Source organism: Falco cherrug, chromosome 2 (genome assembly GCF_023634085.1).
Source record: "Falco cherrug isolate bFalChe1 chromosome 2, bFalChe1.pri, whole genome shotgun sequence".
NCBI classification, from domain to species: Eukaryota; Metazoa; Chordata; class Aves; order Falconiformes; family Falconidae; genus Falco; species Falco cherrug.
This window is the reverse complement of record NC_073698.1, coordinates 26,724,926-26,740,183: the sequence shown is the minus strand read 5'-3', so window position 1 is coordinate 26,740,183 and position 15,258 is coordinate 26,724,926. Positions and strand designations below refer to the sequence as shown.

The 15,258-nt window shown below is 38.9% G+C and overlaps 1 protein-coding gene across 3 annotated transcripts in view; it reads left to right on the top strand.

Moving 5' to 3' along the window:
* The window catches only part of DCLK1 (doublecortin like kinase 1), a 251,398-nt gene that overhangs the window by 198,017 nt on the left and 38,123 nt on the right, over positions 1–15,258 (top strand). For all 3 annotated transcript variants that reach the window (XM_055702445.1, XM_055702446.1, XM_005446484.4), the window contains 4 exons: positions 4,413–4,497; positions 5,861–5,969; positions 10,376–10,433; positions 11,194–11,313. In XM_055702445.1, coding sequence (XP_055558420.1) covers positions 4,413–4,497; positions 5,861–5,969; positions 10,376–10,433; positions 11,194–11,313 — 372 coding nt within the window. The remainder of the gene's footprint in view (positions 1–4,412; positions 4,498–5,860; positions 5,970–10,375; positions 10,434–11,193; positions 11,314–15,258) is intronic.

Below are 15,258 nucleotides of genomic sequence, written 5' to 3'. Positions count from 1 at the left end.
TTCATGCTTTTCATCTTTGCTGAATTGAACTTATCTTACACATATTACTGACACACATAGGTTTTGTATGTTTTTTAAATTCCGTAGAATTCTTCAGAATAGGGAAAATCTTAGGAGACATCAGTTGAAGGCATTAATAATTCCCTTATTCTGCACCTCCTTCCTGAATTTACACTTTACTAATTTTACTTTTTACTTCATTAAGCCTGTTTCTAAAAGAGCAGAACTCTGCATGAGATCCAAACTCAGCGTTACACCTGTGTGCATTTCTGTTACTCACATTTCATCCAGATGCTTCCTTCATGCTAGGAAAATACAAAGGAATCTATTGTTGAGAGACTTCGTAGACTCCATGTGCGCTAATAAAGGTTTTGAGAGGTTTGGAAACTATAATGCAGTGTTTGGGGTTTAAGATTCAGGAATCTGAATTGCATTAACAAACTTCCTAGTCGTACTTGTTTAAGCTTCTTCTCGTAACTGCTGATACTGGTAGTCCACAAGAATAATTCCTGCTGTTTAGTTGGAGTGGAATTTTGAAAATAATTTAGGACAAAGGTGAGTATGAGGAGAGAGAAATTACAGTAATATTTATTTTTTTCATGGATTTAACACAATTTCCACTGACATACAAACTATTTACAAAACAGTTGCTAAATAAATCTCCCAGTGAGACGCAGATGAAACACTATAGTGCTAATGTTTCCATTCACATCAGTGAGATGTGTGGTGTGCTGGCCATCTGTTATATAGACCTGAATAGGATCTGAAATCCTTACACCAAAGACCTGATTTTTTTTATGCCATCACTTTTATGGAGGTGTGCCATAAAAATGGCCATGTGCTGGCAACCTGTGCAACTGGACTCCTTTAAATCCATGTAAAAGTGATGACATTTCAAGCACCTCGGCATCTCTTAAAATTAAAACAGCTAATTGCATTAAGGTCTGTGTGTTGAAGAGATTATACTCTTGCTTAGAGTTTGTTTTCCCCCCGTCCCCATCTGCAATATCCCTGATGGGGTCCACAGCTGTGAGAGCAACAGTGTAGACAACAGACTGCCTCACGATTGGCAAGCCAACTGGAAGGAACACCGAGACCCACAAGGATTGCTGGACCCGGAGGGCTTTCAGCTTGTGAGAACAACGAGCTAATTAAAGTCTAAATAAAGGAATGTTCTTCTAGCTGAAGTAAAGATAAATAAATAAGTGCCTGCATGTTGTTCCAGAGGACTGAATAAAGATGAAAATATTTGTGTTGTGTTTAACTAGTAACGTCTCTTTCATTGTGAAAGGGGGTCGGTCCGTCAGCAGACTTGGTGAATATATGAAAATGTACAGTTCCTGGTTTATTTTTAAGCTGTTGTTTTAATAGGAGGTGTTCAGCAAAGGAAAAGTGTGTGTTTTCTTCATATTTTTCAAGTCATTTAAAAATTTTAAAGTTTTCAAAATCTCAGTATGTATTTTTAGCAAATGTCTTCTTAGCTACTGCTTCCTTGTCACTGGTGAGCTCTGCTGCTCACATGCTGGTGCTTTGCACGCAGATCTCACTGAAGGGGCTCTATGCTTTGTTTGCAGATCTATGGTACAGTATATGCTGCTAATGCATCGCTTTAATTCTTCAATTATGGATATCATCTTAGTCTTCCCATTCTTATGTGGTATCAATAAGAAAAGAAAAAGGGACACTTAACAAAATAATCTCATGTTGATGTTTTATTTCCTTTAAATTTTCTATGGGCCACTTTTTTTTTTCTTTTTTTCTTTTTTTTTTTTTTTTTTTTAGTTTAACTAAACCTAGGCTAAATACATATTTAGGGAGCTATACATCAAACAGATATTTAGAAGTGAATTTAATTTCATTTGTGTTAATGCCATTAAGACTTTTTATATTTAAAGTGAAGCACTTAACTGAAACACTTTGCTGGAATGAGCCCTCAAAGGAGTCTAATTTTGGAAGGACGAAGCAGTCATCATTCTCAGCTAAACCTCATCTTAAGGGTCCTTGAGAAATTAAGTTCCCAAATAGAAATTTGAGTACCTCTAGGCACCCATTTTGAGAAGATGTGGCCACCGAGTTAGGTCTCGATTTCTGTGTCTCCCCATTTTCGCATATGAGAACAACACGTTAAAGACTCCGTAAAGAGACCATCAGACTGCTAGCAGAAAGCTGCACCAGTGAGTAGTTAGCAGTCTTCGCCTAACGTTGGCTAAAAAAGTGTAATCTCACTATTTAAAATGCAAAAAACTGAACAAAGTATGTGTTTGATAATCTGTTGAAAATCTAGCACTAAATTTTTTGTGGTGTACCCCTTAAATGTTGTAAAGATTCATTCTTGATTTTGCATGTAACAAATATTAAACATATTTAAGTTTTAAGTCCTTTAAGAAAATACTGTGGGGTGGGGAAAAAAGTAAGAAATTGGATCCTGGTCTAGGAAAACAAACAGACACAGCAGAATGAGTAGTGAAAACATGTTTTTGTGCTTATTTTACAAGCAGGAGTGTAAAGGAAACAGTTCTCTCATTACATGTGTATAAAAATAGGCTTTAAGAGTGACTTCTCCAGACATGAGAACTTCTAGCATTTTCCTGTTACCTTCATCCTCATCTGCTCATTTGTTCAAAAATGAACGAGAGGTAAGTTTTTACTGAGACGTCCCACAGAGTTTAGCACAGGAATAGAACATACATAAACACATCCTAATCATGAAACAAGGGCAGCAATATCTTAGCGAGCTGCACAAAATCAGTCAGTGCTCACTTCTGTTGTCAAGAGGCAGCAAAAGTAGTCCAAAAACTGATTAATGCAATTTTTAATTCCGGCCAAAGCTCAGCAAAAATGCTTGGATGGATGAAAAGAATGAGCTGTGGTTGATTAAAAGAGAAAAAGAGCAAAGAATCTCTTGGTAGATGGGGTGCGCAAGCTTTCAGGATTATTTTGTGAAAAATAGGCCAAGTTCAGCCTTTGCTGACCTTAATCTATTGTGGGAGAAATTAAAAGTTAGACTATTCAAATGAACTCAGTATACTGGCCAGCTTTTAACTCTGCTGACAGCCTTCTCCCTGGCTCCATGCTCTGCAAAAATCCCAGCTGCTGCGTCGTTAGTTCCTCTTGCTCCAGCCATCAGCTGTGCTCTGCGGTGGCAGAGGAGAGAGGTCATTCCAAAGGAGCTGTATTAAATTTGTAAAGTGGATTGGCAGCCTGACTGTGGGCATCTAGATACCTCACACACGCAGATAAGAAACTGGTAGTGTTAGTAACATGCAGTGCCACCAGCAATTTATGTAATATATAGACTGAAGGGGGTAATTAAACACTGCAGCACTTTGTAAGCTTTCAGTATGCAAACCGTGTGAACCTGAGAAAGTTTTAGTTTGGAAATCCTCTGAATGCTTCTCACTCATGTTGCAACATGAAGACGTGAGGAAGTGCTGGGTTTTGCTGTAAGTTTAAAGGGCCACTGTTACATTTCTAGCTTCTAGTTTGCTTTGAGGATGGGAGAATCCTGAAGATATGATGGTGTAATCATTACACAGCACAGGATAAACATTTTGGGTGAAATCCACCTCATGTGCCTGTGTAGTTTCATCCATCTAGATTGGTGATGAAGCAGTCTTCCTGAAGTACATGCCTAGAGTCCATACGTAACCGATAGACATTGGTAGGTGCTTTGGAAGGCTTCCCTAGCGAAATCCTGCCTGCTGTACTTCTGGCATCCAAGCTGGGTGGCTGTGAGTCACCTTCCATGGACTACAGAGATACTGTCCTCCCCCCATTAAGTGTATAGGCAAATGTAGACACTTGCTGTACGAGTATTTAAAACGGAGGTTCAGGCTGATGCCTCAAGTGAGCTATACCTAATCAAATGCTTTTCCAAGAAAAGCAAACGTTATTCACCCTGACGTTTTATTTTCTCCATACATTGCCATAATGATTTCTGCCTTCTAGAACACAACTGGGGAGGATTTCACCAGAGGGAGGTTTGCAAAAGTGAGGAATTCTGCCCGTAACAAAGCCAAATTCGGTCAGAACAGACGTTGGTGCTTCTGGTGCCTGCTGGGTTAACGGTGTTGCTGAGAAAACAATCTCCTGCCTGCAGAGGGCATACAGCTCCTCAGTTTTCCCTGCCAAGTGTGCGTGGAATAGGGAGAAACTGATGGGCCATACATAACAGCATTGCTGCACGTGATGGATCAGGGATATCTCTGCCTATGCAAGGATATCAGAAGTGCAATTTCCGTGGAAAAACTGGACTCTTCCCAAGCATCCTCATATCCCTTCACCAAAGTAAATTGATACTTTACATAGGGAACACTGAATCCTTTCCAGGACGTGTGTCCAGCAGGAACATGCTGCAGGTACTCCTGCTCCTTAAAAATCATCTGTTTTCATTTGTGTCTCTCCATTTCCAGAGCTCCCAACACAGTGGCTCCTCTACCTCATTAGCATCCACCAAAGTTTGCAGCTCTATGGATGAAAATGATGGACCTGCAGAAGGTAACATTTGAAGGCTGACATTTCCAAGCAGTCAATGTAGTGACAACAGCAGCTGTGTAGGAAATGAGTCATTCTTCCTGCTGGAGAAGGTGGGAGCATTGCGGGCTGGATGACTCTCCATGAGGAAGCTCGGCAGCCTTAGCAAACCACTCAGGTTCACCCTGGATCAGATCTGATCTGGACATCGCTATTCAGAGGTGGTTTTGTTGCAGCATACTCGAGATACCAGCCCTGCAGGTGACACAGTGCTGACTGTATTATTTTAGTAACTTTTTCTCTCATCAGTCATGGTACTAAAGAACATGCTGCAGTCCTGGGTCTTTACTCAAAAATGGTTAATCTTACCCTGTACTAAGGCTTTAAGGTGCTGGCTAAGGGATAGTGCCTGCTCAAATACTGCCAGTTCACTCACACGCACATATGCGTTGTATGTGTATGTTTCCCTCTGACCGTAACTGTTCATGCCACCTGTGAATCCAGGCAAACCCCAGCCTCCTTGTATCATGACATTCACATTTCATACTAAACTGGAACAAAGGACAGATAAAGATACAGTTAAAAGCACTGCCTTAAAGTGTGTAAATTCAAGTCACATTTCTGAGAGACATTTCTTTTATGGTACGGTATTTATATAGTAGTTTGTATCAGCTGCAGTTTACAGTCAGCTTTTAGAGGCATGTTAGGTATTTGTAACACACTATTTCAAATACATTTAAAAATAATGGTACATGAATGAGCACTAAAACACATGAAACTACAAACTTTTCTTATGCTTAGACACTGTGTAATGCAATTTTACCAAAACATCTGGTGCCCAGGTTGCATGTGAGGTAGTATTATTGAGAACATTTGTTTAAAAACTAAATATTTAATATTGGGGGAGGGGGAGAACTAGCACTTAGCACATGAGGAGTTTTATGGATGTCTCAGTTTACAGGATGTAATAAAATAAGTGCTTGAGTGTTGGACTTCTTTGGTACATATATTTAATCATGCTGTGTCAAGGAGTTCCAACCCTTTTTGGAGGCTGGTCTGCGCTTGTGCAGATCACAGAGGCCTTTTCATAATTAAAAAAATACAATTTTGGTTTTGTCCTGGGGGCATATTGCAATGGGAATGGTAAACTATGTAACACTCGAATGGTGGTATGTTTGAGCCCCCAGAAGTCTTATTTTTCATTATTGTATCTGTGTGAAACCTGTTGAGTATATACAATGTCAGCAGCATGGTTTCACTGTACAGTAAGTGAGATACTGACTCTGAATGGTTTCCAGGCTCCTAAACCATAGACTTAAAATGCATGTTATGTGCAACATCTGTGTTTCCTTCACTAACAATAAAAATGTACTAATGATTCTTTCAGAAGTGTTGGAGGAAGGTTTCCAGGTTCCAGCCTCGATAGCAGAGCGATATAAAGTTGGAAGGACTATAGGAGATGGAAATTTTGCTATTGTGAAGGAGTGTATAGAAAGGTGAGGAGGATGATATGCTTATGACTGTAAAAATAATCATTTATGGCATGCTTTTTCTATGTCTTTATTTGTAGAATATAGAATATGTAATAAGGTAATGTCTCAATGCCAGACAGAAGAACTAGGTAATGCCCTCTCATATGAAAAAAAGAGAGTCCAACAGACAATCTATGAGTTTAATTCTTTGTAAGCTTTATATGGTTTTTTTCTTCAGAATGCATGATTTTACCAGTTCTTTGTGTTAAATCAGACCAATGAAACATTTCATGTGTAGGGACATTCTTTAAAGTTGTCAGGAAGTTTTGTGTGTGCAGTGCAGTGGTGGTGGTCAGCATAAAAAGCTGACTGGATCCATCTATTCTGCATCTGACACTGAGGAGTAACCTCTTCCATGTTTATCTTTAATTAAATGGGCATCTATCTCCTGCTTGCCCACTTTATGCCATTATATGAGCTCCATCCAACTTTAGGAGCCTGCGCTCAAAATCTAACTTCTTCAGTGCCCTTTACCATTTTGATTTTAGACACCTACTCCAGATTAGAGAAGGCACAAGTCACCTCAAATGTCGGTGTTGCTGAAAGCATCCATGTTGACTAGCTCAGGTGTCGGTTTCTAGATCTGGTCAGGCAGGTCATGAGCCTGGTTTGAACTGGATCGACCCAACATTAAGAGTGTAAAAAATAGGGAACAAAAGCAGAAATGTCCCACAGAACCGCAGGTGCCTTTTGGCGGCATTGTTAAAAATAGGGGAACGTGGGGTAAAAAAGATTGAAGGTACTTCACCTGTATGTGAAATGATTGTAAGACTGTTCATGATATCCAGCAGCAGTGCAGAGAAGGCAAAAATCCTGCCAGAGCTAGAGATGTCCAAAAGAAAGAACAATGGAGATGTCAAGGTCTGATAATGAAATTTCACGAGTGAAGTTTTATATCCCTTATTACCAGATCATAGAGACTATTACAGAAGACTGTAACCTCACCTTTGGGCTCAAAGAAAGAACTTTTGCTCTTTAGCCTGTGAGAATGTCATATTAACCCTAGAGAGTAAGTAAAGATTAGATCTCATGGCAGATGATGATAAATTAGCTTGGCTGGTTTTAAACTAGAGTCTCTTTGGAAAAAGACAGGTCCCGCCCTGCATCTGAAAGTGTCTGGCAAGTGCGGAGACCATGAAGACGTCTGTTGGGGAAAGGGGGAAGAGCTGATTTTGTATCAGCTGACAGCGTGCTGGTGGGACTTGGCCAAAACTCTTGTGAGGCCTTTAGAGCTCTGTCAGAGTGAGTTCATGGTGGAGCTGGTCATCTGGAGGGCAATAGCTGTTCAGATCAAACCCCAGCGTCCGAACACTAAACTGGGGAATATGGAAACCTAAAGGAAGCAAAGCAAAATAATATGAAACCAAGAAAGCACTGTAAAACCCCATGGAGGGGGCATGACTGATGAAAAACATGAGTGAAAACATGTAACTAAGAAAAGAGAAAAATGCAAGCTAAAAGAAAAGTGCATAGTGACTGAAACAGATTGCAAGCCAAAATAAAAGGTTGAGATTTTAATACACTGTCATTCAGCTGAAAATGCCAGTTATGCTGAGAGACAGTTCAAATGTGGCGGTGTGCATTTTGCAACTCTTTCTCAAGCTCGGAGAAAAGACATGAATAAAATTAAATATAGGTCCTGACACACCTAAATATAATACTAATTACGATAGCCTTGAGAAGTTAAATGAAAACTGTTTCTTGTCCTCTTGTCTGTCCCACTGGTCCCAGAAGTATCCGGTAACATGACATATCTAATGAATACGTGCTCTAAGAGCATGATTACTCAGGTATTCCCCAATACATGCTTTTATGGTCTCTGACCTATACCATTCCATCGATGCGAATTATATCAGAGTTCTACTTCAGGACATCTTGAAAATTCAAGCAGAACTATTTCTGTTAGTTCCCACTTCTAAAGCAGTATGCCCTTGCCATCACAAGTGTGGAAGGAGAAATTAAAGGCTAAGAGGGTAAATTAAAGCCAGTACGTGTAAAGCCCCTTCAAAAACATTCTTCACAGTCTTTCTAAGCAAAAAACACCTCACTTCAAAGTCTGATATGTCCATCATTTGCAGAGCCAGAATTGATGGGGTGATACTTGGGAGAGAGGACTTTTCCACTTTCTTTGGACATACAGTTCCTGTGTGCATTAGACTTCAAAGGAATAGCGCCATGAGGTGTTAAGCAAGTAGGAATGGGTCTTGTTACACAGCTTCACTGATCACATGGATACTTCTTCTCCAGAGCTGTGGAGACCAGCCCGTGTGCACTGGTCAGCCACTCTGATGCGTCAAAGCTGTTCACAGGCATTTTCCTCTGACAACAAACAGACCGAAGAGAAACCAAAAACCATCTTCCAAATTGACACATGAGGACTTCTAAATCCCATTCTATGTATCTGTGAATGCATGTGCACACACACACACGTGTGCGTACATATATAATGCACACACAAAAGTAATGAAGATAGATTTTTGTCCCCAGTGCAATGGAAACTTTGCAAAAGGTTAAAACAGCCAGTGAGTGTGGCACAGAGCCCTGTTACGAACTAGAGGTCTAACTCTGTGCCCTGTGGTAGTGCTGTGGGTCTAGACTTTTATCCAACTATAATGTGTTTCCTACTTTGTGTGGCACCGTTTTATTGTTTAGATTGAGTGATAGGGGAGAGGTGATATGCCCATTTCACTGTGTGTCTGTGGCATGGCCATGCATATTTTTTGGCGGATGTGTAAGTTGCAGCGCTGCTGACAGCCTGCGGTTCTGCAGCTTTTTAGGGGAAAGGATTTGCATTATCTTGGCTTTAATTTTCTTTTTACCAAAACAAAGAGCAGTCAGAGTTGTCATCTGCTCGTTACATATCTGCTCCATTGTATGCGCAATTTGTCCTGCGGTGTTTTTATATGTGTTCATTTTTAACTTTCAGATACTTCCAAATTCTGACATTTCCTCACTAGCTCAGGTTTCCCAGTGTGTTGGAATACATGGAGTCTCCCATGGCCAACAAAAACCATCAATTTCCTTTCTCATGACAGAAAGGAAGCATTCCTAGGGCAACCAAACAGCTTGAAAGAGACTCCTATTGAAAGAGGGCATACTTTGTCGGAGTTTGAACCCCAGATATCTTAATTTCTAATATTCCTTCCACTACCTCCTCCTTCCATTCCCTAAAAATAGTGTCTCTCATTGCCAGAGGAATTCTCCATGTTTAAATATGGCAATGAAAATGCCCAGTCATTTTCCTAATGCAGTGCTTTCAGTTTATGACTCACTTTGCATGTCCTGTTTGACAGACTGCACACTTTCAGGCATGTTCATTTCTCTATTGAACTTATTATAGATCAATTTAATGTATCAGTTTAACTTTGTTTTGATAAATGAAGAATGAAAAAAAATCACCCCATATGTTTGAGAGGTAATTTTTTTCCTTATTTTTTAATGAAACATGCACCTAAGGGCAATGCAATAGACTTTTGTAAACTGTTTTGACTTTTATTACAAAATGAAAGTGTTTCGGTAAGGGCTTTTTCTTATGTTACCTATTCCACATTTAACCTTATAGTGAAACTAGAGCTTGTGAACAGAGCTTTGTGGTTTCATCCCTACAGCCATCTTTTGGGTCTGTAACTTGATTAAGAAATGGCAATTGATCCTCTTAACTAGTCTACAAGCTGAGTTTTCTGTGTTAGCATTCAATATAATGAATGTATGTATATACAGGGCAGTGATAAATATCATATGGTTTCAAAAAAAAACCATTTAAAAGGAAATGTATTCTCTTTAATTTCTTACTGTCTCCATAACCTTTCATATTCTGTCCTATAAACATCATATTTAAATCTGCTAAGTACCATATACTTACCTAATGCTTAAAACATTATTCCAAGGACTGACGTTTTTGTCATAAAACTTGTAAGTACAGATGTGCAAACAAATGACTTTTTATTTTAAGTGAAAAATGTAAGTAATTACCATAGCTTGTATTTTTTTATATATAATAGAAAACAAAACTTTATGGTTTTGAGAGGATTTGGATTTGTAAATGCTATATAATATTTTTACATAAAACTGCAGAAGAAATAACAATTACCACTATAAAATGAAAAAAATCAAGTGACTGTTTTGCAAACATCAAAATGTCTTCATTTTTCTGAAAACATGCTTAATACCTTTTTCTTGGGCACACATATTCAATACATTTGATTCAAGTTCACAATTCCAGTCAAATCCAAGCTTCATTTCTTGACCAAACAAATACTTGAATAGAATCCCTGCCCAGACTTACTGTGCTCAAGTAACAAATATAAACTTGCCTGAGAAAAATATTCAATGGGATTGAACATACAGTTTTTTCTTTTCTCTTTCCTCAGATCAACTGGTAGAGAATATGCCCTGAAAATAATCAAAAAAAGTAAATGTAGAGGAAAAGTAAGTACAAGAAATCATATGAGACCAAAACATTTTTTCCCCAAGAAACATTTTGTGAGAAATCCATTTAGGAAGCTGTCGGTATTTGTCTTCTTCCTGGCAAACGTTAGAATCTTTTTGGTTGAAGCCTTTGCTTGGCCCCTGGAGACCCTTGGAGCATCCATATAAAAGGCTGCAGTGTGCCTTTCTAGATGCATGGGTTGATTCTCCAGTTGGTTGGTTGTGTGGGGGCACTCCCCTTGCTCTTTACCCCGCAATTATGTCCTCTAACTTTCATAATTGCAGATGTTATAGAAAACAGAAAAAAAATAGTAATAATTATAACAACACCTGTCACTATGTCTAAGCAGTATGCAAGATTAATCAAATTGATGTCAATTTTATACCAAGTGACTGTTAACTTTTGAAATCTGTAACAGAAGATGCTGTCATATTTTTGAGTCAAGATTCTGCAGCAGAGAAAAAATTTTAGAAGCTTTCATATTTAATGTTTCTCTGCATCAGAAGCATGTCTTTTCCTCCATTTCTTTTTCTATGGTCTACTCTCTGTTCTTTTTTCAGTTATCACACTGATGTTGTTTCTAGACACGTTCCTTCCATATTGCTGAAGGCAACATCTGTTACCTTTTTTTTTAAAAAAAAACAAACCTGAAGAATCCATGTAGGTCCCAATTCCCTCTGCTTTTTCCACTGTGAAAGTTTTTCCCACTAACCCACAGTCATTAAAGATATTTTTTTTTAATTTTTTTTTTTGTGGCAGGAACACATGATCCAGAATGAGGTGTCTATTTTAAGACGAGTCAAACATCCCAATATTGTACTTCTGATTGAGGAGATGGACATGCCAACTGAGTTGTACCTTGTCATGGAACTTGTAAAGGTGAGCATTTTGGAGGCAAGCTGCTTATTAAGAATTGTTTCAAACAAAATTTCATTGGTACTAAAGCTTACTAAAAATTATGGAATCACAGAATATTTTAGAATGGAAGGGGTCTGTGCAGGTAATCCTGTCCAGCACCCTACTGAAAGATGTGTAAGCCGCTATTAGATTTATTTGTATAGCTTTCAAATGTTTCCACTATTTCTCTGACTTTCTGTAAGTGCTCTGTGGACAATACTTTAGAGATCACCAGTTTTATTTGATCCCCCAAAAGAAGTCTTCTACAAAAGTTTTATCTTAAAGAAACACATCTTCCTTAAAGTGAATTGAAAATATACCCAGTCTGAATAGCTGTAAATACCAGCCTTCAAAATACAGTATTCTTTAATAAAATAGTTTAATTAAATTATATTCATTTATGTTATGTTTAAGCAATAATACCTGTCTTTTTTCCTTCTTGATAATAATTAAGCTGGAGGAGGGGGGAAGTGAAAGAGAAAAACCTGCTATATAAAACATGGCTCTATTTTTAAAAGTAAGTTTGTGAATGCAGTATTTTACATTTGGGACACTATTTATTTTTTTCATAGTAACTTCCAGATCTCATGCATTTATTTCACTCACTGGTGGAAGTGAATATTCAAACTAGATTAGGAAACTCAGACCAGGTCATCACTTGTCCCCGTACTGTCAGCAGTGCAGTGCAAGAAGTATGAATTTAGCTCTTGATTCTAGTACTAATACACAAGTATGTCACTGTGCATAAAAAATGGCAAAAATACATTTAAGTAAATTGTACAAATAGGACAGAAAACCGCTGAGGACACCTTGTCCTCCATACTTTAACAGAATACATATTTTTCACATTCACTAATGGGATTAGTGACTTTCTTCCTCAAGTATTCTGTGGGAAGGAGGTCTTTTCAGCAGCCACCTTCATTTCTGTATCTTGATCAGCAGGTTCTCCTGGGGCAGCCTATCATGCCTACACCTTGGAAATCCACAGTTTTAAGTATTTTAGTTTTAAGGACAAAGATTACTATAAAGCTGTGCAGCAGCAGTATTTCTGTGCAGGCCTGTTGTATGTGCATGCTTAACACTTGTGAGCAAATCAGGCACTCTGAACCCTGGCACACAGCTCACTTCCATTTATCTTGAATTAAGTGTGGTCACCTTTGGTAGATATCCTCTGTATCCATGGTTAGAAAGAGGCACCACCAGAGGTTGTGAGAGAAAACAATTTTGGCAAGCAGGATTGTTTTCTGCTTTGCTCTGGTTGTAGGTGGAGATTAGGGGATGCTCTTAATGTAGGCACCTCACTGAGATGTTAGATAGGACAATTCTAGGTCCAAGTGTTTCTTGAAGAACTTCCCAATCTCGGCTGGAATACGAGAGCAAAAAGAATGATTCTTTTTTTTTGTTTGCTTTGTTCCATTATCCTGTGCTCTATGGCAGCACCAGTGACACAAGCTATGTTCCCAGTGCAGAGCTGGAAGGCTGTCAAGTGTGACCCATGGGTGGATGGCCACAAATTTTCCCTGTCCTTGTGGCAGACCAGGAAAGCTGTTATCCATGAGAAGCTCAAGCCGTGCCCCACAGCTTAGGAAATGGCAACATTGTCCTCTTAGGTTTGAGCCTGCCAGATGACCTTCTTGGCTTGAGTGGTGCTATGGAGCTTATGGTCCTACTAAACCAGCTGTCCACCACCTCCAAGCTCTGAGGAAGCACACTGGGATGTGCTGGTGGCAAGAAGCTGACAGGATACCTAGCATCCCTGTTTTGTTTCTGATGGAGAGGTTAAATCCTACAAAAAAAGCATAATCCTGGCACTCTTCCATGCCATGAATCGTTCTGTGTAGACAGTCCCAGAAGCATTTCCCCACCTTCTTCATAGTCACAGCGCTCTCTTGCACTCAGGAGCGTAACATGAAACAGCACAGCTTCAGATCAGGTGCCATTAGCCATCTAACACTATTTTAACCATAATTAGTGTTATTTTCCATAAGCGAACGCATTCTGAAATCCATGTTACTGTAGCTTTTTCCCAGTATCTGTAAGAACTTGTTCAGAGGTACCTCAATACTCTTACCAACTTGTAATCTAATGTAGCCACAGCTTCAGCCTACATTGACAAATCCTTCATCTCGGCCCCATGAGGTGTGCTAAGAAGTAAAAGCTGTGCCTTGTCTAACATGTCAAGACGTAAGCACATAGCTGGTTTTATGGGTGCAACCTGCTGTTCTATTCATGCTGGAAAAATGTTCAAACTGTAGTCTCTGGTGGATTTTTAATCAAAGTCCTGCTCAGCTAAATAAGACAGGAGGGGACCAACAACTCTTACAAAATAACTAGCCTAAAAGATGTATATAAAGGAAACTATCCATTATATTCACTTTCTGGAAAAATCTGTTTTCTTGCATTCTTTCTTCTTTACTCTTCAGAATTGCTGCACATACCAAGATATTTATGCTTTTAGCCATGGTATAGGAGGGCTTTATAGACATCTCTTTAGTTCAGCTATCCTAGTGAGCACAGTGCTAATGTTCTTTACTTTTATGTGGAATAATAAAAGAAATTTAGAAGAAAGACCCTGATCCTGGGAAGTCAACTTTGTTTCTTTGAAGCAAACATATATTCCTTAATATTTAATTGGGAAAAAAACCCAAACTTGTTATACTCTATGGGCACCAGGGAAGGTATTTCTGGAAAGACATTGATTGTTAATTCACCAGTTGCTGACTGTTACCATTTCAGAGCCTGCACTGTTAGAATTGATTAACCATCTGTTATTGACTGACTTTTGAAGACCTGACTTTAAATCAAACTCACAGACAGGAAAGAAATTCATGGAGAAAAGGCTTGATACTGCAAAGCACGGTTTCAGTTAATACCACCCTGCATTAATTGGCAGTAACATGTTTGACATAAGTGGCTGCTGCAAATGGTGCCCTCACCTCATGGCAGATAGGCCATTCATTGCTTTGTAAAGTGTAAGAAAAAGCACTTCATAAATACAAATATAAACACATTGCAAGTGGTGCTTGTAAAAGGAAGCAAGGACCTGGTTTCTGGCACATTGCCTTTTTACACAGCGAAACAAAATTGTTATTCAAACCTAACAGGGGTTTGGCCAATTTAACAAACAAGATTTATTGCAGAGTTTCCTTCACTGCTCCAGGATATGATTTCACATTTGCAGAAGAAAAGAGAGATTATATCATTTACATAACAAGCTAATAAATAAATAATTGGTTACCGTACTTCCAAATATACTTCCTTATGTGCTCATATTGATAAAAACTGCATTCAGATGTTGCTGGTCCCATTTTACTCCAGAATAGGGGATTTAAGACTGAAATGTCATCCTGAACTCACATCTTGTGCCTGAATAAATGATAGTGACCTGCAGTGTGAATTGGCTAAGCAGAACCTTGCAGGTTAAAGTGCTCTTTGGGGAAAGGGAAGTCTGAAAACAATTCTGCCTGATATAGCTGTCAGATCTGTTAACTCTTTCCAGGGCATCACCTCCCTTTTAAGTGCAGAGAATCCCACAGACTAAATATATGCTCTTTTCTTAGCGGGCTACCTGGTAAGAAACTTTACCAAGTAAAGTAGACTGCTTAAATGAAGAAAGTTATTCTGCTTCAGATTGCCTCGACCATCTGTTAATGTGCTTTGCAGCCTCTATTTTTTTCTGAGTTTAAGTTTCTCTTGCACATGAACATTTTTTCATTTTCTTCTGACTTTAGACCAAAATTTTCCCTTCTCTTTTCAAGGTTCAGCTTTTTTCCTTCTTGCCCCTTGCATCTCAGCTTGGACCATTTCCTTTGTTTTGGAGGCAGATCCTTTGCTGTGGCTATTGACCCTTCTCGTGAGCATCTGGAAGGTATTAGATAAGACCAAAGATCTGTCTAATCCACTACCTCATGTTAAAAAGCAGCTGGA